Raw genomic sequence first — 22668 nt, forward strand, 5'->3', positions numbered from 1 at the left:
TTGACAGCAAAATTAAGCCCGGCAAGACCCTGTTCTGTGTTGAGCCATAGCCCATGTTGTGTAATTCCATCAAGGACAGAGGGAGCTTTTGGCCTGGGTTGCACTTAAGGCATCTCACAGCAACCTCTAGTGGTGTTTACCAACAGGTATCAAATCTCCAGGAGGAGAAAGGGGGAAGGACACAAAACAGACTGTTCTGATTTGCTTCCAGGGAATCACAGAAGCTTCCAGAGCAGCCAAGGAATAGTCTTGGCACTCTTCCTACTCACATCACCACTCTGAGCATGACACCTTCTGAAAAGAAAGGCTTGAGTTCACTTGGAGATAAAGTACAAAAAACACCACTGTTTTTGCTGCAAAATTGCCAAATTTGATGTAGTGCAGCTGGCTGGGCTCTGGCTCAGTAATACAGATAATTATTCTTGAGTATCCAAGACTTTTTCTATTTTCCTCAAATCCATTATTAAGATGTTTTTGTCTGCACCAAGAAAACTTCCCTCATCTGAGGGGACTTCAATAATACAAGTGGGTATCAGTTAGTTAAAAATCTCATTTGTGTCATGTCAATTTAGATGATTAGTTACCCCTCCACCCACAGACTTTCCAGGTATGTTCCAGCAGTGAGGGCCTGGAATGTCTTCTCTGGAGAAGGAAATCCTACCCAGAGAGTTTACCAGTAGGATCAGAGGGATTCAGTACCTGACCTCTAAACACTGACAGACTCATGTTGGATTTTGTAAGATATAGACAATAATATATATTTTGATATAGACAATAATATATATTTTGATATAGACAATAATATATATTTTGATCTTGGACATGAAAATACCAAGAGATACATAGTGGAAATAAATAGAGCTGAGAGTTTTGGTGAAGCCAGTTTGAAGTGCAGTGTGGAGTCACCTCTTTAACAGGGGAAGAGAAACATTTCTATTTACAAAGTACTTTTATATGCCATATTAATGTGCATTCTATTAAAAGCACATTAATTAGGCAAGGTTTTCAGCTTGACTGAAGTTGTCAGAACTCACATGGATTACAGATAATGTGGAAGAAAGGAACACAAACTACAGAGAGGCATCAGCACTGAGAACATTCAGAAATCACTTACTTAATCACCCACAACTGTACAGTGGGGTCCAGGGATCCCCCCTTGGCTTCTGTTCCAGGCACAGCAATTCAAACCCAGGCTTTGTTCTGAAGTGCTTTATGAGCCACCTTAGGATGGTTTCCTGAAACCTTTTAGGATGGGGTAGATGTTCTCAAATGCCTCATAGATTTCAGAACGGACTTTTGCTCCTAAAACGACATTTATTAAAAAAAGAACCCAGCAAACAACTAAACAACCAAGAATTAACAGAGTGTTGAAAGTATCTGAATGCAACTCAAACCTAATAAGGTCACAAACCATGAAGAGACCCAGTGGTTTACAAGCACCTTACTATTAATTTAAGGAAAAAATTCTGTCATACTTCTGCCACCTCAAAGAACAATTTCCAGTTTGTTTTGCTTTAAGACTAGTTTTGTTTAATCTGTGGAACCAAACCAGCAATTTTCTGCTCTTGACAGGTGCAAAATGTTGGCTGGAAGAAGGAAAAAAGCAAGTGAGAACCACCGTGGTGTTACCTGCTTAAGAGTAAGAGCTCTGCCTGTTGAAAAGCTGGGTGGAAAGGTAAAAACAAGAATTCAAAGGGCATTTATGCAATACTGGAAGTTGGCCCACAGTCTGAAAACTCTTCTCCTCCAGCTCTGAGAAACATCTTTAGTGTTAAGCTGTGTTAGGGCACCTGTGATTTCCAAGCTTTTTCTGTGGCACTGCAAGCAAATCTTTAATACCAAGTCTTGCACACCAACTGCACTGCAGTAGGCAGGAACATTCCTTGCCACTGCCTCTATCACCAGCTACAAGAAAACTGCATTTAAATGAACTAAAAGTTGGAATAAGCCCTGCTCAGAAATGTGTAAACCTTTTCCTCATGTCCTCACTTGGACATGACTCATTCATCTGCATTACCACAACCTTTACTTTCAAAAGTAAAGTTGCTTTCAAGTTATTTTCTTGATTAGGGAAAAAACCCCTCACAGCTTAGAAAATTCAATTTTCTCATTGCAGCTGGGCCCAGTGTTCACAAAAAAGGACTCACCTGGGTGCTCCTGGGACTGCTGCACACTCAAGGATGTTACTTGGATTTTTTTTTTCTTTTTGGGTAGACTAGTTGGATCAATGGAATGGAACTGGCCAGTATGATTTTATTGTCCCTAACAAGGTGGTGGACATTGAAGGGAGAAGTTTTTAAGCTTTGTATTGAGTGCCCCAGACTTCAGCTGGCTGAGCTCATTCCTAATTCATGACTGAGAAACTCTGGCTGAGTCAGGCACTTCTCTGGCCTTCCACATGTCTCAAAGCCATGTTGGGAATACAGACACAGTACTCAGAACTTCTGGGAACAGGTACCATTTGCCTTTCAGTACTTCTGACTAGAAGCATTTTCCTGAGCTTCACAAAAGGATGTGTTAGAAAACTTGGGAATTCACCTTTTTTTGACCTGGGATGGGGTACAGGTATCTGAGCACACTTGCTCAGCAAGGCTTTTGCCAGGCAGTCTGGAACAAGTGCTTAGATCTCCACCCTTTCCTCTGATAATCCCGACTAAATGTTGTCAGTGAAGTGTTTTAAGAAGTTTGCTTCCTGTCCAAGCACTTTTAAATGGCTTATTGTGAGGTTTCTATTTAAGTGCCTGAGGAGTTACAGCCTGTCAGCCTCCTGTTGGCATTGGCATGTGGCATTCTGCTTTGAATAAAATAAAGATACTCAAGTAACATGGAAATCTGAGACTCTGCATGAAGCAACAGGAGACTCTAGTGCAACAACACTGATGTTATCTGCAGAAAACACAGATAAGCAACAGTAGGCATTAAAAAGTGACTATAATGTGGCAAGATACTAATTTTTTAGCTGATGTTCAGTTTAAATGCTGTCTCAGAAGACAAAGAAACACTTTGGCTACAGATACACAGAGACCACTTACCAGTGAGTACAACTTTCCCAGACACAAAGATAAGCAGCACTATCCTTGGTTTGACCATCCTATAAATGAGGCCAGGGAACAGTTCAGGTTCATAGCTGTGTCAAAGCAGGCAGGTAAGATTATTAGTAAAATGCAAATACTGTTTCAGTGTTGTATGAATAAAGTGCTCTTTAAGTATAATAACAGAGTTAATTAACCCCAGGTCAGGTTTTAGACATCTTGAAGAAAAAACACCAAATCCCAGCTGGAGCTGGTGGGAGATCTTCATGCTCACTTTTAGAGACTTCTGAGCCACTTCTGATTTTCCACAGCATTGAAACTTTTGTTGTAACTTACAAATGGTTCTCAAATCATAGAATCATGGAATGGTTTGGGTTGGAAGGGGCCTTAAAGCTCACCTAATTCCACTCCCTGCCATGGGCAGGGACACTTTCCACTATCCCAGGTTGGTCCAAGACCTGTCCAACCTGGCCTTGGACACTCCCAGGGATGGAGCAGCCACAGCTTCTCTGGGCAACCTGTGCCAGGGCCTGCCCACCCTCAGAGCCAGGAATTCCTTCCCAATATCCCACCTCACAGTAAATCCTTCCCAGCCTGTAAAGAGCCCTTATCAGGAAGCATCTTGTGCAACAAAGATAAGAGCCAGGCATGAATCTTTAATATACAATTAGCTTCCCAATTACAAGCAAACTATTAAATACAGTGCTAATGAAAGACAACCAAATTTTGATTCTGTCAGTGCTGAAATCTTGAGCCTTTCCTCAGTGATGGCAATAACCAGTTTTGAACAAGCCCAACTTGAAGGCACAGCATGGCCATCACTCAGCTACAGGTTTACTTTAAGCTGGTGATCCTGAGATGAGCTCAGTTGGTTAAAGCTTGGTTGTATTAATGTCAAGGTCATGGGTTCAATCCCCTGTGTGGGCCACTGACTGAAGAGTTGGACTCGATGGTCCTTGTGGGTCCCTTCCAACTCAGGATAGTCTGTGATTCCGTAATGAACATCCAAACAGAACTGAAACAATATCCCAGAAACACAGTATGGCTTCATTTCTGTATTTTGCAAAAGGAATTTGGCTTCATGCCTGAAGGTTGGAAGCCTTATCCTTGCAGATTGGCACCTGCTTTGCTGGGAGTTAAGAGGCTCCCTGAGCATTAAAAGCTCCCAATGGAACAGGGGCACGGGGCAGGTTCGAGTAGCTGCAGGCACTGCTCCAAGTTGCACAGGGTTGTAGCAGAGTTTCACATAGAATCATAGAATGGATTGGGTTGGAAAAGACCTCCGAGATCATCAAGTCCAACCCTTGGGCCAACTCCAGTCCCTTTACCAGATCATGGCACTCAGTGCCACGGCCAATCTCACCTTAAAAACCTCCAGGGATGGGGAATCCACTCCCTCTCTGGGCAGCCCATTCCAATCCCTGAGCACTCTCTCTGCAAAGAATTTTTTTCTGCTCTCCAACTTCAATTTCCCCTGGCAGAGCTTGAGCCCATCATGCCCCCTTGTCCTATTGCTGAGTGCCTGGCAGAAGAGACCAACCCCCACCTGGCCAGAACTTCCCTTCAGGGAGTTCCAGACAGTGCTGAGGTCACCTCTGAGCCTCCTCTTCTCCAGGCTAAACACCCCCAGCTCCCTCAGCCTCTCCCCACAGCACTTGTGCTCCAGTCCCTTCTCCAGCCTCGTTGCTCTTCTCTGGCCCCACTCCAGCCCCTCAATCTCTTTCCTGAACTGAGGGACCCAGAACTGAACACAACACTCAAGGTGTGGCCTCCCCAAGGCAGAGTCCCACATACCTGCTGAACTGCTGGTGCATGAGAACCAAGCCCTCCAGCCGGATGGGGAACCTCACATCACAGCTCCCAACCATGTTCTGGATCTTGAAGTCCAAGAACTTGGCAGGGAAGCCAAGTTTCTGCACCACCCGTGCGTATTTCCTGGCTGCCAGCCGGGACTGCTCCTCACTGAGGGAAGAGCAGAGGAAAAGCAACTTTGATTTAGTGCTTTCCTCTGCTCTCAAGATGGAATTCAGTTCAGACACTCCAGTGTGTTAATCTGTGCTCCAGAAAAAGATACACCACTGCTCAAAATAGCAAGTGTCTACCCCAGAACTGCTCCAGGGAGCTAAAAGGAGTGAGGCACTTGGTCACTTGCTCTCCTGTGGTCTGTTTGAACACACGGAGCAGTTGCATCACCCAGAAGTTTCCCCTTCAGAGGATTCTTCCTCAATTCCTTACAATACCTTCTCAGTGCTGATCCAAGTTAGACCACAGACACCAGTACAATCACCCCCTTGGGGTGGTGGGAGGGGGTGAAAAACAGATCTCCTAAGTGTAAGTTAATGCATTATCTCATTGATAGCTTTTATGTCCCAAAACTAAGGCAGCTGCTGGACTTCAGGAGAATTTCAGAGTACAGAAATAAACTGACTTTTTCCAATTCCCATTTTCTCTAGAGACAGATGTGTTGACTGGTGAACACAGACACTGAAGAGAGACTTGACAGACACAATTTATGTCCTAACTCACTTTAAAAGTCAGTGAGAAATGCAAATAGCCCCTTAACAATTCCTGGGCATTTTAGCAGCTTTTCTGCTCCTGTCTGCTCAGCTCAATCTAAATTCAGGGACAGAAGAACATAGATCAGGAATTACTAAGCTTCCATCATATAGAAAGTGAGACATTTTTCAATACCAGAGCTTCATTTTTTCTTGCATTTCTGACAGCCCTTTGCTAGGTATTTTAAATAAGATTTTCTGACATTTCCCATCAGAATATAGACATAGCTGCAAGACCCAGACCTTTAGAGAGGAGGAAAAAAACAGAAAAATACCTTTTTGCTCCTGTGCAGACCATTTTTCCTGAACTGAAGATGAGGGCTGTTGTCCTTGGTTCCCTGATTCTCATGATCACAGCAGCAAACCTCTACAAATTCAAAGGAAGACCTCACAGGAATTTAACTGGTGCTGTATTTCTGTTCAGCCTTTCAACAGCTGACACTTTTGAAGGTTATTACAACATGCATTTGCTTTGGACAAGTGTTTCTTTACCACCCTGCAGTTCTTTCCCACTCACCTGGGAGCAGGTGAGTTACTACAGTCACAGGACCATTAGAATCCCTCAGCACTGAGAAAAGGAAGGGAGGGTAAAGCTTTGAGTCCTTAAGACTTACCTTTGGGTTATACTCTGCATTTCTGGCATGCAGAGCTATGTTCTTCAGGTCCAGTTTACAAGCCAAATTTACAGTTGACACAATATTCCTGAGGAACGAGAGGGGAATTTTCTAACTGCAAGGGCCAACCCCCAACTGTACTGACTTAACGTGGAGTCACACTAATTAATAACTGCCATCAAACTGATCTCCTGCTTCTTTCCCACTTGAGCATTAAGCTACTTTTGGTAAAACTTAAGTAATTCAATATCAAAACTACACTTTGAGATATAACAAGGTATGAATTCTAAGTTTGTGTGTTTTCCAAAAGCAACATCACTGAAGTGTTTCACAGATTTGGATTGAACCATTACTGAATGTCTAGAGTTACTACAGCACTTAAGGTAGGTAAGGGTATGTTATTTTCTGTAGGTACAAGCTACTCCACAGTTGCTCTACCAGAGGCAGGAGAGAATCTTTTATCAAGGAAAATGTTTCTTACACCCAACCCTCTTGACTCAGTCCTGTTCCTCCTCTTGGAAAAGCAGACTGACATCTTTAAACCCCTGGGGCCTGCTGTCTTCCTACACATTCTCCTTGCTGGAACAAATCCTCCTTTTCAAGTGCCTTCCTATTTTTGTCCAGTATTGTCAGTTCATTTGCTCCACCTTTTCTCCAAGAGGAGTAACTGCCCCTGTAGTTTTTTGGTTGGGCTTATTTAAGACCAAACCATGTTTGCTGCATTCTCCAAGTGAGAAATCAGAGCAGTACCTTGTAATTTAAGCAAAACCATGGCTATGATCCATGCTACAGATATAACACATAAACTTACTGTAGCTGAGGAATTATGCCAGAGCTTTCTGCTCCAGTTGACACTGGGGTGATAGGAGTCATTGGAGTCAGAGGTGGGCACACATCAGGTGTTTCAGGAGATGGCTCAGTTGCATCTGGGTGTGAAAAGCTGCTTTCACTGCTGTCCTCATTTCTTGGTACCGACCCATCAAGCTCTTTTTGCATTTCATGGCCATCTGGAGGTAGACTTTGTTCTTTGTTTTCTTGGGTGACATCAGGAAGAAAGCTGAGGTCCACAGAGGAGAAGTCTGTAGGAAGTGCTTTGGGCTGATGAAATTGAGAAGTGAACACTTCTTCAGTTTCTTGAATTGGAAGTTCTACATCATAAGGGCCCATGGGAGTGAACAGAGGAGGACCAGCTGAGAAGTCATCCTTGATTTAAGAGAAAGCACCTTTAAGGGTCTTGTATTAAAACATTTAACAAGGAGAGTAAATTAAGATTAATCTTCAATAAGGACACCTCAATAATCCCCCACCTCCACCCCAATATGTATTACAGCAAAGAATAGTTTTAAGATTTGAAAGCATGTCCTTTGCTTTTCTATCAGTACATAAAAATTCAGACAACTATAATGGAGATATGCATTTCCCACCACACTTCAAAAGCAGCCTAGATACCACAAGTTGAGAAATGCCTTGCACCTTCAGCAGTGACTGCAGGTACAATCTGCTGCTGGCACTTGGCCCTTCACAGCCCCTGTCACACCTCACTGACACACACAACCAACAGAATCGCTTTGAGTTTTTCCAAGGAAGACAGCTGGCATTTCCTGGCTGCTTTTCCCTCTCATTCTGTATGTTATTGCTGTTTCCTCTCCCTGCTAGCAGGGGACAGTGTCAGCGTTGGATTTGTGCGACAGAGGGCAGCAGCTCACAGAACCAGCAGAGTTTATTCCTGTGCTGCTGGAGGTCACCAGACTGACTGAAGCGAGGCACAGTCAGCACCACCAGCATCCTGCCCTGCATCAAACACACGACACACCTGCAAGCAAGCCCTTGCATACTAATGCCCTTCTTAGTGTTAAAATCTATTAAAAAACATAGAATAGAATCATAGAATAGAATCGATTAGGTTGGAAAAGACCTCGAGATCATCAAGTCCAACCCTTGGTCCAACTCCAGTCCCTTTACCAGATCATGGCACTCAGTGCCACGGCCAAGCTCACCTCAGAAACCTCCAGGGATGGGGAATCCACCCCCTCTCTGGGCAGTCCATTCCAATGCCTGAGCACTCTCTCTGCAAAGAATTTGTTTCTGATCTCCCACTTCAATTTCCCCTGGCAGAGCTTGAGCCCATTGTGCCCCCTTGCCCTATTGCTGAGTGCCTGGGAGAAGAGACCAACCCCCACCTGGCCAGAACTTCCCTTCAGGGAGTTCCAGACAGTGCTGAGGTCACCTCTGAGCCTCCTCTTCTCCAGGCTAAACACCCCCACATCATCATCACACTGATGAGGCAAGAGTTTAAGGAAAGGGTTTATTCCCTCTCTATTAGGGCATAAGCCCCTGCTCAGTGGAAAGCTTTTTCCAGGACGGTGGTTTCTGCCAACCCCCACAGCAGGTGACAGCTTGGACTAAAGAATCCATGCAAGAGGTTTTGTGTTTATTTAGGCATTTTTAGGCTCAAGGGCCAAAAGGACTTGAGGAGCCCAAGCACAGATCAGAACAGGGAATAGTGTGTAAGACTGAGGCCCTCAAAGTTGGCAGCAGCTGCCTGAACTCCAGTGGGAGCAGGATTTCCAGATCAACGCTTCCCAGCCCTGAGCCAGTGCTGCTCTCTGCCAGTCAGCTCACTTGGCAACACAGCCACGCACACAGGGAGATCTCTGCTCCTACTTTGCAGGATATTTGCCTCGAGACACTTGGAAAACTCCTACTAACTGGCAAATCCTCCCAGAAAACCCTCAGTAACTTGAATACAGACACAATCAGGTCTAGCTCTGAAAGCATTACAAACACCTACACAAAACTGCCTCTAAAACTGTCTTGTTGATGCAGAGCCCCATAGGGGATCAGCTGGGGCAGAGTGCTGCTGAGTAAGTAGGTGCTCCTTCACCCTCTGGAAAACAGGATCCAAAGCATTGTCTGAGAATTAGATACGAGTCTATTAACAGTTGCAAATGACAATATATTAAGGAATAACAAAAATACATCTATTTTAAATAGATATTTTTTCAGGTTCACAACAGGGGAAGGAAGGCACAGTCTCTGCCAGAATTCCAGTGGACTAAAGTTCAGCTATATGGGAGCTTATAGGGAAGGTTTTGTACAAACCATGAAGTAGAAAAGATGGTACAAAAACCCCTCATCGATGTGAGTTTTTGACACTACTCATATCATACTAAAGGGGCATCAAAGAATGAATGGAACGGTCAAAAAGCCACCCCAATTTGTGGCATAACTTCAAAAAAAAGCTGATGGAGAAGTGAGCAGTACATGAGTTTTGAAGTATTAAAAAGTTGTAAAGCAAACTTAAGTAACAGAGAGCAATCTGCATAGAGTGGGTAGGAGCAGAAAGGCTTTTATGATGTGTCCATGTGAATGTCTGAGGAAAAGCCCTTACAGGGTTAAGTGCTGGGGAATATTGCCTTCTTGTCAGACAGATGCTCAGGGGCTGTCAGAGGGGGCACCAGACCATGTTTGCCTTGGGCTGGCTGCCAAGGGTTATTGCTGTAGACTCAGGGTTAATTAACTCCACCGAAGGCCCCACCAACTGCATAGCTTTGGACATCTCCCAGCAGCTCCAGGAAGGAGATTTCACACACAAATCCTGTCTGAGATGACTCAGTTTGGGGCAGCTTGAGGGGAAACAGCCATTTTCACTTCCACTGCAGAAATCCCTGCAACTCATGTACACGTAAATCAAACCCAGCAGCTTTAAGCAACAGACCTGGATTTTTTTTCCTCCCTGCAGTGATATCACACATCTGCTGTTATCAAGTACCTCTGCAAGTCTGAAATTTAAAGCCTCAGTAGCATTTGTAAAACCCTGATTATAGCTGACCACATTACATAGCTCCTAAAGCCACATTCAGAAGGCTTTACCAGCTGCCACAAGGAGGTCTCTGGAGTTAAACAGCCTATTTTCTGAGCTGAAAAAGAGTTTGCAAACAGGATGCACGTAAAGTTGTGTTCCCTGAATGAAGATGATGATCAGCTGTACAGTTCAGCCCTCTCCTACTCCCTCGCCCCCATAGTCTCTGCACCCACCCGAGATCAGCAGGACCATTTCCAAAACCAGAAGGATGAGTTTTTGCAGACATTTATGAACCAGCACAATGAGATCCAAGTTTTCTTATGGCCCAGGGGCTGCACACCCCAGAACAGAAACACGTCCTTGCAAGCAGCACCCCACTACAAGGGTTTAAAAGTAACAGCATCCCTCTTAAAGCAGGTAAGAACGACTTTCCCTGCAGAGCCCCTCCGTGCTCCCAGGCGCTCTAGGCAAAGGAACCAACAGAACTTCCCGATTTATTCCGGCAGGAATGCGGAGATGACGCATTTGTTCCTTGAACTGGGAACCCTTCTCAGCGCCGCGTTGGTGGTATAGTGGTGAGCATAGCTGCCTTCCAAGCAGTTGACCCGGGTTCGATTCCCGGCCAACGCAGATGTTTTGCCTGTGTCTGAGAGATTTTTTTTCTTTTTTCCCCTCCCTTACCTGCCCGCTGTAGCCCTCCAGGTACCGCTCCAGCGCCGACGGGACATCCATAGGCACAAGCGCCCACCCAAACCCCCCAAACCATCCCTGGTCCCGGTTTTAACCCCCGGGGGGGGGGGGGGGGGGGGCGGCACCTTGGGCAGGTGCGGCTCGTCAGCCTTCACAGCTGGGAATTTAATCCCCACCAAACAGCCTCGGAGCCTCTGCCCGACAGGGTTTGCCCCTTCCTGACAGACTGGAGAAATCGGGGTGCTCTTGTGTGCTTTACAGAAGCCTGAAAACAACCTGCTCCCCTGTGAGGGGCTGAAGAGAAGTGCTGGAGATGGAGCTGTGGTTTAGACCTCGCAAAGAGAATGCTTTTTTAGCAAGCAGGTGTGATGTGCTCTTAATTTCTCCCACCTGCCCCATCAACTACAATGAGGCCCATCTGGTCCTTGGAGAGCAGCCCCAGGCCAAAAACATAAACTTCAGACTTAAAACGTTGTGATGAGATGGTTTGATCTCAGCTGGGCTGATGCTGCTTAGGGGAAGGAAGCATTTAGCCCTTACATTCACTGTCCTCCCCTGGCAGGTGTTTTTCCTCTCTGGAGTCTCTTTCTGCCCTCTGTACAGGGTGATTTAAGGCCATTCCATTTCCCAGTGTGTGCAGATTCCAGGTGTGAGGCAGCAGGTTCCCAGCAGGGAGCTGGTGTTGTGCCTGGCTGACTGATGCTGTGGGAGTCTCACGCTGCCAGAGCACTTTGGCTTGGGCACTGCTTGACTCCATGCCAGCAATTGCTGCATAACTTGTTCCTTCTCCCCTGTCCTGTTGCTGTCTGGTGATGGATGGATGGATTTCTGTGAAGGCACAGCTGGGAACACATCCCTGTCCCTGTCTGGGCTGCTGGATGTGCTGACTGTCATGATCAGTGCACCTGTTGCTCAGCTACGACTTTGCTTCCTGCTGTGAGATTTGCTTGCAAACAGGAACCTGAGCTGAAGAAACCCTTTGGGAGGAGATGCTGAAGCCCAGGCATGCAGCAGGTCTTTGGGAAGCACTGCCAGGCCCTTCTCACAGCCCCAGGGGTTCAAAGGCTTAGATTAGTATACCCTTTCTCCATGAGGCAGAGTGTACCTGGCTGATGACCATCCTTCCCTCCTCAGCCAGCCCGCTGGGTGGGTTTGTGGTGTTTCTGGGACTCATCTTCCAGTTTACAGGTGCCAAATCCTCCTGGCCCCAGAAAACTCCAGCCTCAAGCAGGTTGATTTACATCACCTAGCCCATTCCTGAGCACCCAGGAGGTGCTGAGAGGGCTTTCAGTCAGAATCATAGAATAGAATCATAGAATCGATTGGGTAGAAAAGACCTCTGAGATCATCAAGTCCAACCCTTGGTCCAACTCCAGTCCCTTTACCAGTTCATGGCACTCAGTGCCACGGCCAAGCTCAGTTGAAAAACCTCCAGGGATGGGGAATCCACCCCCTCTCTGGGCAGCCCATTCCAATGCCTGAGCACTCTCTCTGCAAAGAATTTTTTTCTGCTCTCCAACTGAAATTTCCCCGGCAGAGCTTGAGCCCATCGTGCCCCCTTGTCCTATTGCTGAGTGCCTGGGAGAAGAGACCAACCCCCAGCTGGCCAGAACTTCCCTTCAGGGAGTTCCAGACAGTGCTGAGGTCACCTCTGAGCCTCCTCTTCTCCAGGCTAAACACCCCCCCCAGCTCCCTCAGCCTCTCCCCACAGCACTTGTGCTCCAGTCCCTTCTCCAGCCTTGTTGCTCTTCTCTGGCCCCGCTCCAGCCCCTCAATCTCTTTCCTGACCTGAGGGGCCCAGAACAGAACACAAAACTCAAGGTGTGGCCTCCCCAACGTAGAGTACAGGGGAAGGATCACTGGTTGTACCTTGAGTTGCAGAGCCTGGTGGAACCAGCCTGGGCCAGTTCAGGAAGGTTAAAACTAAAATGTCCCATTTAGGGCTGGTGGGTGATTGGGGTGGCTCCAGGCAGATCCATGGCCTTGGCTGGTTTTGCAGGCACAATGGGATGGGGTACTGAGAGCTGTGGTGGGGGGCTCTGCTCCCTCCAGCAGTGACAAGCCCACCTGTCACATCTGCTTCATGGCAGGGTGGGCCTGCATTGCCCACAGGAATCACTGAATGGCACATAAGGACTGTGCTGAATTGGTGTTGCCCTTGCAGTGGCATCTCCCAGGGACAGGAGATTGGTGCTCCCACATTGGGAAGCTGGAATACTGTGGTGTTCATGGTGCTTCCCTTTTGTGCCCCCTGTCTGTAGAACTGCAGCTGTAGTCGATGAGTTTCCTCAACTAATTAATCCTTCCCTTCTCTGCGGAACCCCCTGGAGATGAGACATGTTTATCTTGCAGCCCCTGGGGACTGATTTGTCTGCACTTTGTGAAGCTGAGATGGAGAAATCAAATCATGGTGTACAAGTGAGTGAGGCTACATCTTGAAACTCTTAATATTGGTGTTGCTTCTTGCCTTGGATATGGGCACCCTGCAAATGCAGGGGCACCAGGAAGTGATGAAATTTTGGCTGAGTCATGAAGTTTGGTGCCTCTTGGGTTCAATGGGTGTAAGATTGTTTACCCATCTGGAGGCAGGGAAGATGTTTAGAAAACTGGGAGATCATCTGAGGAGTCAAGAGTCACATTGAGTGGGTGATTCAAGCTCTCAGGGTTGCTTTGATGTAGGGGAAGGGTCTTCTGGATGCTGCCCAAGGGAGGGTCCTGTGCCCACAGCCTCCTCCTTCAGGCTGGACAACTTGTGGTGCTCAGCTCATGGAGGCTCAGTGAGTGGGGTGGCCAGTGGTGGGGAGCCCCAGTGAGTGAAGGCCCAGGTAGTGGGAGGTCCAGAGAGCAGGAGACACCAAGTCCTTGGGCTTCCCCCTCCCTCAATCTCCCAGTTTCTGAGTCTCCCCTTCTTAGTCACCAGAGGCATCATTACCTCTCTGCTGCAAGTGTTCCTCCTTCTTCAGCAGGAAACTGAGCCCTGTCATGGATTGGACAGACATTGATTTAAAATGTGTCACTTGGAACTCTTGAGACCTACCTGTTGGATTTCTGATCATCCAGGTCAAGTAACATTAGAAATGGCAACCATTTTTCCCATTCCAACTTAAAAAAAATCTATTACACTGCTTGGGTTTTCTCCCTTCCCCCATTTTTGCCCCCTCCCCCCCCCCCCATTTTTCCCTCCCCTCTTTTTCCCCCTTCCCCTCCTTTTTCCCCTCCCCTCTTTTTCCCCTCCCCTCTTTTTCCCCCTTCCTCTCTTTTTCCCCTCCCCCTTTTTTCCCTCCCCCTTTTTTCCCTCCCCCTTTTTTCCCTCCCCCCTTTTTTCCCTCCCCCCTTTTTTCCCTCCCCCCTTTTTTCCCTCCCCCCTTTTTTCCCTCCCCCCTTTTTTCCCTCCTCCCTTTTTTCCCTCCCCCCTTTTTTCCCTCCCCCCTTTTTCTCCCTTCCCTCTTTTTCCCTCTTTCCCCCTTTTTTTCCCCTCTCGCTCTTTTTTCTCCTGCTTTTCCTCCCTCCTGCCTCCACCCCGCCCTTTTTTTTGACTCCCATTTTTATTCCCTTTGGAGAGCACCAGCCATCCAGATCCCGGCCGGAGTGACTCATTCCCAAACTGCTCCGAGCAGGGCAGGAGGAGCCTTTCCCCATGTCCCCGGGAGCCAGTGACGAGGTGATGAATCATTTCAGCGAAGAGTTACTGTAATGATGAACTGTCATGAGCCTTAATTAGCAAATTGGTTAATTTTACTTAGAAAGTTGATGATTAGTACAACAATAAGTGCTTTGTGTGTTCTTTGTAAGAGTCATTCAGGATCATTCTTCCTTGGATAACTAATTGGAGAAGGCAATTCCACAGAGCTCCTCCTGTATCAGTCTCTTAAACGTTTCTGTAGCAGACACCTGGATCTGTAATCTGGTTATGGGGTGGGACTAATCACGGGAGACTTCCCAAAACCTGGAAGGGGCAAGGAGCAAGTCAATACAGGGAGCTCTACCTGTTTTATTCATCAGTGCTCTGCACAGCTGCCTCCTATTCCAGCATGCCCTAAATGCCTCACTGCTTGCTTTGAAGTTGGTTAATCTGGTTTGGTTTTATCTTATCTTTTTTTGGGAGCCAGTTTGAGAACTAAAAGCTCTTGACTGACAATGTTCTGCTTTCTGCTCTCCTGAGCTTTGTGCTAACCCTTTATAGCTGTAATTGTCTCAGAAGAGTGTAGTTTGCCTCAGGTGTAGCTTGGATCTCCTGCTGCCCTCGTTGCCTGCAGCGTTTAAAGCTCTGCCTTTGGCACAGGTAGAAGAGCAACTGAAAGCAGGATTGTGTTCCAAGAAATAAAACCAATATATTATGCACAAGATGTCTCCAAATTCAGCACCTTCTAATTACTCCAGGACTCTGCATTTCACTATCAACAGCAGAATCCAAATTTTGTCATGAAGGTGGCTCCTTCTGTGTGTTTTAACCCTGTTTTGGTCCCTTGATTCCCAAGAATGAGGTGCTGAGGAGGACCCAAAAGGGGTCAGGGAGAGGAGCAGATGAGCTGCAGCAAGGTCAGCAAAGGACCTTCATGGAGCTGGAAAATCTCTCAAGAAGTGTCTGCAGCCCCAAAGGCAACTCAAAGGGAGATGCTGGAGTGCCTTTGGTCTGACAAGTGTGACCATCACTCTCTCCTACTTGTCTGTCCCATAATACTCCATTCTAGACATGATCACAGCTTGTCAGTGTCAGCAGATCCTGAATTTACTGCCAGGGAAGGAAAGAAGCTGCTGTGACTGCTCACTGAGTAACAGTGAGTAATTTGACTTTTAATTGTGAATTAGTGTCACCATTAGGTTGTGCTGATGTAAACATGAACAGAATCAGGTCCACTAGATTTGACATTCAGTTCTAACTTGCCCTGTGTAAATCAGGAGTAACCCTCTTGCAGAAGTGAGGTTACAGTGATTGGAAGTTGAGCCAGAATTTTCCAGGTTTACTGGGCAGTGGGAATGGCTGTAATTTCCCATTTACCCCCAAGTGCTGTGTGTCCCTCCCTGTATTGGATTGTGTAGCCCAGGTCATACAGTGGTAAAGCTGCTTCTTCTTGGTCCTGCTTAAACTGCCACTCTTATTCCCTGGAAAGGACAGGAATGGGGGGATTTGATACTTTTTGCAAAACATTGGTGGACTCTCAGCATTTGTGTGCTAATGCAGTGCCTGCCATGCTCTCTGGCAGAGACCAGTGTGTGCTGACTGCTGGATCAGGAAAGAAAGTCACTTCTGTCACATGGGAAAGGGTAAACTGGCTAGAAAAGAGCCATTTTTTTCTGGCTTCTACAGCTCCATTATGTGCAATGGAGACACTCACTGCCCCCATGTCAGGGAATTGCTGAGAACCAGACCCAGAGAGGATTGCCAAATCCTTCCCTGAATGCCAGAGGAAGCACTGTAAGTAGAAGTCATCTGTCTCAACTGAAAGTCTGAATGGTGACTCAAAATCCCTACAGTTAACTTCATTTAATTTTCCTATCTGTGCAAAGCAGCAAACTGATTAAAGGAAGGCATTCTGTGTGTTGTTTGCATAGAAATCCACTCATCCTGGCCCAGCCTCGTACTGCAGCACTGGGGAGAGCACAGTGATCTATTTTTATTTTTTTCCTGTGTTGCATTTAAAATATGGCCAGAAAAGGGGGGAACAGAGTGAGGGTTTAAACACTGGCTGCCACCTTAATTGCAAGGGAGCAATGGATGGCTGCAGGGCTTTCTTGGACAGCTCCTCCATGAATGTCACACACAAATCCATCTGACACCTGGGGTCAGGAGTATTGTGCTGTGCTTTTTGTTAAGTCATCTTTCCCATTTCTGTGCCAAACGGTCTGGCTAAATTGAATTGCATTTAAATGAGGTGAGTGTGCGATGGATCATCTGAGCGCTGCTGTTCCCCTCCAAGTTTTGTGACAAATCCCTCTAATGCAAACACTGTGTCTCATACCTTGAATGTACTGCTGCAATTAAATACTGATCCTTTAAGCTTTATCTGGAAAAACAATATAGGAATAGCACTCCTGGGTGTTTGCATAGAAAAGGAGAGGTGTGCACACAGCAGGTGCCAACACAGCTCTGTTAATTCAGTTTGCAGGGGTCACAGTCACACTGAAGATGTGAGCAGTGACATTGGCACGTCCAGGACCTTCAGTGCAAGGTCTCCAGGAATCAGAGCACCTACTGTGATGCCTTCACTGCTGTGTCAGCTGAGCTGTGCCACCACTCCAATTTTTACTTGCTTATTTTACAGGAGAGGGCAACAAGATGCAAATACAGTGAGTCAAGGAAGGGTGCTGAGCAGTCACTGAATTCCCCCTAAAACTGAGTTTTGTCTGAGTGATCAGCAAGATATAATGACTGACACTGGAATGAGTCTGCAGGGCACACAGCTCGGTGATTAGTCAGTTCTCATTACCTCTTCCTCCAATTAACGTCAGCAAATCCGTGCTCCTGAGTCAACGAGGACTTCAGGAGAAACTAGACTTCCCCCAAAGGCTGCCAGATGTCAGCAGCAGCTCCAGGGCCCTTGCCTTGACGGTTCTGTGCTTTTAACACACATAATTAACAGTTAACACTGTCCTGTTTCTGTCACTCCAGCCCTTCACCCGTGGTCTGTCAGTAACCACCGTGAGCTTGGCTGTGACTGAGGAGTCTGTGCCCAGCAGAGCTGTCAAATGCTCCTGCACTTCATGTCATTTCCACGCTCATCCCAGCCCAGCAGGAATCCAGGCTGGGATCCCTTTCGGCACAGCCTCACTCCTCCATTTGGATCTCCCTGCCTGCTGTTCTTGCCATTTCCCTTGAACAGGTTATGGCGTCAGACTGTCACATCTTTAGCTTTTATGGTCAGTCTGTAGAAGTGGAATATGAGTTCATTTCCCCCCTGCAATCCCAGATATGACATGGAATATTTTCCCATATTTTTGGTGTCTGCAGGCTGTGGAAGAAGCTCACTTGTCACAGTGTCCTTCATTATGAAGGTGTAATTTTTTTCCTTTATTCACTTACCTGCAACTTGTCAGGAATAATTAAATGCTCTGGTTCTTTTGGCCTCTCTTCAATGGACATTTACACAACTCATAAATACAAGAGTAGCTCCCCTGAGCTCTGTTTCTATGCAGGTGGAGCTGCTCAGTTCTCTCAGAAATGGTTTGAGGACAATGAGGAGCCCAGATGGGCAAGAGTTCAGCAGGATCCTGAGCTGGTTGTTTTCTAAAACCCAAACTATGTTGCTCTGATCAACTAAGTTTTGCTTATTAAGTTTAAAAATACGTTTATCCCCAGGTGTTTTTACAGTCCCCTTTACTCTCCAATTGACATGGGCAACGCTGCTATGCAAAATAAATGAAGGGTGTGAACACAGGCAGTTTAAAGGTGTTGAGGAATGTCACTGTTTCAGACCTCGATTTTCACCTAATTTGTTAATGCGGGATTTTTTTTCCCCTGTGGGACAATAACACTTTTCTCTGTGACATTTTATAAAGGACCTCCTAAACCTCCTTTTGTCCCTTTGGGTAAAGTCAGTTGAACTGGTTTCTTTTCTCTAACTTTCTCTTTTCCCTGGAGAATTCAAGTTGGTTCTTAACCCTTTCTGCCCTCCAGGTCTTACAAACCTTATGATAGAAACACTTAGATGTCTTACAAGTCCAGACACAAGGTGGGCAGCTGTAGGTTCACTGGGGAGAGGCTTCTAACCATCTAAAAATTGGATGTATAGGTGAAGAGAAGAATATTTGCTCATTTTAAGTATGAACTAAACAGGACCTGGCAGAGAGGGATGCATGGTGAGTTTGCAGCTGGGAGTTGTTGGATCTCCTGGGGCAGCCGTGATCCTTGTGATGCTGTCAGGTTACCTCCTCAGACCCAAGGATTTGCAAACGTTTCCAAGTCTCCAGCCACCCTTGGGACACAGGTATGTGTCACCACCGGTGATGGCAAACAGGGGACAGGAGAGCAGGGCTCCCCTGTGGTGTGACACTCATTACACCAGGCAGGTGGATGCATCCCTGGGGTAGCTGCAGACAAAATACTTTAATAGTCACTTACTCTGCAGTGGCAAGAACAGCTGGGGTGGTTCCTGTGCTCTGTGATTTATCCAGACAGGCTACAAGGGTGTTTGCTGCAGGTTTCCATAGGAGTTTGTCCCAGCCTGACACTCGCCATTCCCGTGGTGCCTCGCAGAGATCAATCAGTGTTCCCCCCCAGCTGCAGGAGGCAAACATGCTGAGCTGCCCTTGCAGGCTGCTCTGGACATGGCAGACCTTATCCCTTGGAGCAGCAGGTCTGTCTGAATTGCCTTTTCTTTCCCCCCTCCCTCTTGCATGTTGTTTGTTTGCTGCCCATCCCGCTGTGTCTCAGGTGAGTGACAGGCTTAGGAGGGATGTTGAGTTGGTGTTGCAATGGTTTTCTTTTGCAAAGGAAAATACTTTCATTCCACAGGTAAAGTAAATAATTTTCAGCTGAGAGAAAGGACTCCACACAACAAGCTTATGAAGTTTATAGTGAAGACCCTTTATTACACACAGCACACAGTTTCTATAGGGTTAGAACTACATCTAATTGGCTAAAAAGAGTTTCAGACCACCACGCTAGAAGCTTTAATTGGTTAAAACCCATATCTCCCAAGTCCAGGGTTTATAGTATCTTATCCTGGCTGTTTCCATGCACCTCCAGAGTCCTGTGAGAACCTACTATGTGAATTCTTGGGGAGTGACCTCCTCCCTACCAACTAGAAGCAGCTGAGCTCCTTGCTGCTTCTTAGCTGACAGTCTCACAGGGTTTCTGCAGGCTGGCTTCAGTCTTACAGGACCTTATATAGATCTGAATTGCTCACTTGTGGTTTTTCTGTTGCCACACATAGGTATTGATGAAGAAGAAGATTAATAAAACCTGCCCTGGATTAATGTAGAGCAGCACAAATAACAACCAGGCACTGAATGATGAATGGGAGAAAGGATTTGAATGGTCACTGTCCTACCACACAAGGTGTGTTTTGCAGGTGACAAAGTATTTTCTGTGTCATCTCTGTGTTTGCTTTACTTAACAATAACTACCCAATATTAAAGAAATCATCTTCTGCTAAGGACATTACCAAGAAAGAAGGAGAATGTTTGGAACTTGCTTTGAAACAGTTACTCTCATGGGAGTTCAAAGCATGGTTATTATTGTGCTGCTCGGAAAGCTGCTTTTCTGTCCAGCTTCCCTGTGATCCCTTTAGCTCTATCTGATACCAAAAGCTTGAGATCTCCAGATTAGAAATTAAATTCCACTTCTGTGGCCCAGACCTGATGACCTGCTGGACTCACAGGAAATGGGTTTTCCTTTATAGTGAGTGCTTCCAGCTAAAGCTGTTGCTTTTTGGTGAAAATTGAACTTTTTTTGAAGAAAAGACAATTAAAGCCGTGAGATCCAGGTGTAGGAATAATAAGTGGCTTGAAAATGAGCAGGGATTATTCAAATGGCAGGCCCTGATCTTGCAGGGATTCAAGTGCTTGGTTTATTCTGCTGGTGTATGGGCAGAGCAACTGGGAGGGTTCTGTCTTGGGCTGGTGGGGGATTTGGGGTGGCCCTGGCAGGGGACAGCTGGGTGGATGCAGCACTTACAGCATCACACAGCAACTGCTGCTGCTGTGCTGGGTGTAAACCACATCATTTTGGGTGTGGACATGTGTGACTTGGGTGTCTGGTACAGGGACAGCAGCCAGGGCAGGGAAGGAAAGGGATTTTCCCATTGCCATTTCCATCTTACCTTGCAAATGTGAAAGCTGAGAGCCACCAGTGTGTGCTGGGAGGTGGGGACTGAAGAGCCTGAAGGGAAACTGCCAGAAGTCATGATTTAAGTGTGATCTCTCTGAAGATGTCAGTCCCTGAGATGGGCACTGAGCTGTCTGAGTGTCTCTAATTGTGCTGCTCATATTCTGGACATGATAGAATTTAACAGCACAGTCTTAAAACCTCATTTTGGCCTTTTCAGTGCCCTGTTACAGTGGTAAAGTCCAGAAATGGAAAGTGAATATAATTTATAAATAAGCACTTTTTTTCAGTGAGCTCTGAAACAGCTTCTAACAATTCTCTTGAAAAACTAGATTTCCAGCAGCACAAAATGTGACCATGATCATCTCAACTTAATTAAAAGCATGTCTGTGTCATGGCAGTGTGTGGATTATGTGGAGACTTGTAGCAGCCTGGTGGATTTTCATCCTGCTCACATACAATGTCATGGTTTAGACCGTTGTTTTTTATGATGAGCTTTTATTCTCCTTGCAAGAGTTTCCAGTGTCATTTCTGCTGACAGATGCTGCTTAGGACAGATTTATTTTTATTCCCTTACAGTTGAATTGGATCAAATGTCTTTTTCCATGTAACTCAAGTTTCCACAGTGGAGTTACTCGCAGTTTACTGCTGAAAAAGAAAATTGTAGTCATTTTTGTGACTTTCTTTAGCAGCAGTTGAAACATTTTTTGGCATGTGTGTGTATAATCTATTAATTTCCACTTCCTGTCAATTGTAGGAATTGGTGCTTATAAATAGTATGAAAAACTTTAATGCAAATAAAAAGAGATAGAGAAAAAACCCAGCATTTGGTCTTTTACATTTTTGAGAAAATCCAGCATTTGGTCTATTTTTTTCCCCTACCTGGAATCACTGAGGAGTTGAAAATTGCAGGATGTTGGTTTCTGGCATTGATAAGGATCTCTCACATTCTCATATAAAATGTTAAATTAACAATAATCAGCCCCCATTTAGGCATAACTTGTCTTTCTCTCCAGCTTCCTCTGAATCCACAGATCTGAAGACTTTTTCCCTGTGATCTGAGAATGCAAAATTCCTGACAAAAATAATGACTTGGGGCTCCTGCGGTATTTTAAAACCTTTTCTTTTTCCCCATGAGTGGCTGCCTAATGTGACTGGGATTTCAGCAACTGTTTGCATTATTCCCTCCCTGCAGTCGGGATATTCAGCACCATTAGCCTGCCTGGCTGATCAGCACAGCCCTGGCTCTCTAGTGGGGTTTTCCACCAGGTTCCTCAATCCATATAATTGGGGTAGTTTATTGCCTTAAGTGTTGAGTAATGGTATCCGATGTGGGATTTAAAAGCATTTTCAGCTACTTGTATTGTGCTTTATGCTGGGATGTTGTGGCAAGTGTTTAAGATGTGAAGGACCAGAGATTTCTGAGCTGGTAGGAAGTGGCATGTTCTCAGCTGAAACCCTTGAGAGCCAACAGTGACCATCCAGCAGGGAAATCGACTCCAGCTCCTGGAAGGGGGAACTGGATCGTAGAATCATAGAATACCCTGAGTTGGAAGGGAGCCACAAGAATCACCAAGTCCAACTCCTGCCTTGCAGAGACATCCCAACAATCCCACCCTGTCCCTCAGAGCATTGTCCAAACCCTCCTGGAGCTCTGGCAGCCTTGGGGCTGTGCCCACTGCCCTGGGGAGCCTGTTCAGTGCTCACCACCCTCTGGGGGAAGGACCTTTTCCTGATATCCAGCCTAATCCACTCCTGACACAGCTCCAGCCATTCCCTGAGTTCTGTCACTGGTCACTGGAGAGAAGAGATAGGATCCTGCCCCCTCTGTAGCTGTAGCAGCTGGATTTGCACTCTCTGCTCTTCCACTGCAGCTCAGCTTGCAGCAGAAGGGGCAACCCTGTCCCTCCTCTGCCCTGCCCTGGCTCTTGGCTCCAGTTTTTCCCTCTCTGTTAGCAGGACCCTCCTGCACTGTCTGTGGGGCAGCAAACCTGTTCCTGCTCCTGGGAAGCAGCGATTTTGTTCTGATGCCATCTGGAAAACTGCTCTGGACAAAAGCAATTAAACATCAGCAAAATCTACTTCTGCTGAGCCCTATCACAACCAGAACCAAAATGGTCAATATAAGCAAGACTTGGCCTGGAATTTGCCCCTGGGAATCACAGAGTGGGGATGCTGCCTTTTTGCCTGGCTCATGTGCTGCTCT

General features: G+C 46.3%; 1 protein-coding gene and 1 non-coding gene across 2 annotated transcripts; one reads left to right on the plus strand and one right to left on the minus strand.

The window, feature by feature from the left end:
• Positions 1-1222: 1222 nt before the first annotated feature.
• Positions 1223-10738, minus strand: TBPL2 (TATA-box binding protein like 2). The gene is made up of 7 exons (XM_071559349.1): positions 10688-10738; positions 7013-7404; positions 6202-6289; positions 5863-5954; positions 4827-4994; positions 3033-3127; positions 1223-1302 (listed from the first exon to the last, which is right to left on the minus strand). The coding sequence occupies exons 1-7, from the start codon at positions 10736-10738 to the stop codon at positions 1223-1225; spliced, it is 966 nt and encodes a 321-aa protein (XP_071415450.1).
• On the plus strand, positions 10565-10636 carry TRNAG-UCC (transfer RNA glycine (anticodon UCC)). Its single transcript has one exon. It is a non-coding gene; the product is annotated as a tRNA-Gly (tRNA).
• Positions 10739-22668: the final 11930 nt, after the last annotated feature.

Source organism: Pithys albifrons, chromosome 6 (assembly GCF_047495875.1).
Source record: "Pithys albifrons albifrons isolate INPA30051 chromosome 6, PitAlb_v1, whole genome shotgun sequence".
NCBI lineage: Eukaryota > Metazoa > Chordata > Aves > Passeriformes > Thamnophilidae > Pithys > Pithys albifrons.

What these genes read in the sequence shown, in the direction of transcription:
- TBPL2 (XM_071559349.1), bottom strand. Translation starts at nt 10,738, where the DNA reads ATGGATGTCCCGTCGGCGCTGGAGCGGTACCTGGAGGGCTACAGCGGG. An exon ending in TGGAGGGCTACAGCGGGCAG is followed by an intron (nt 7,405 to 10,687) that starts GTAAGGGAGGGG and finishes TCTTAAATCAAG; the next exon opens with GATGACTTCTCAGCTGGTCC. An exon ending in GGCATAATTCCTCAGCTACA is followed by an intron (nt 6,290 to 7,012) that starts GTAAGTTTATGT and finishes CTCGTTCCTCAG; the next exon opens with GAATATTGTGTCAACTGTAA.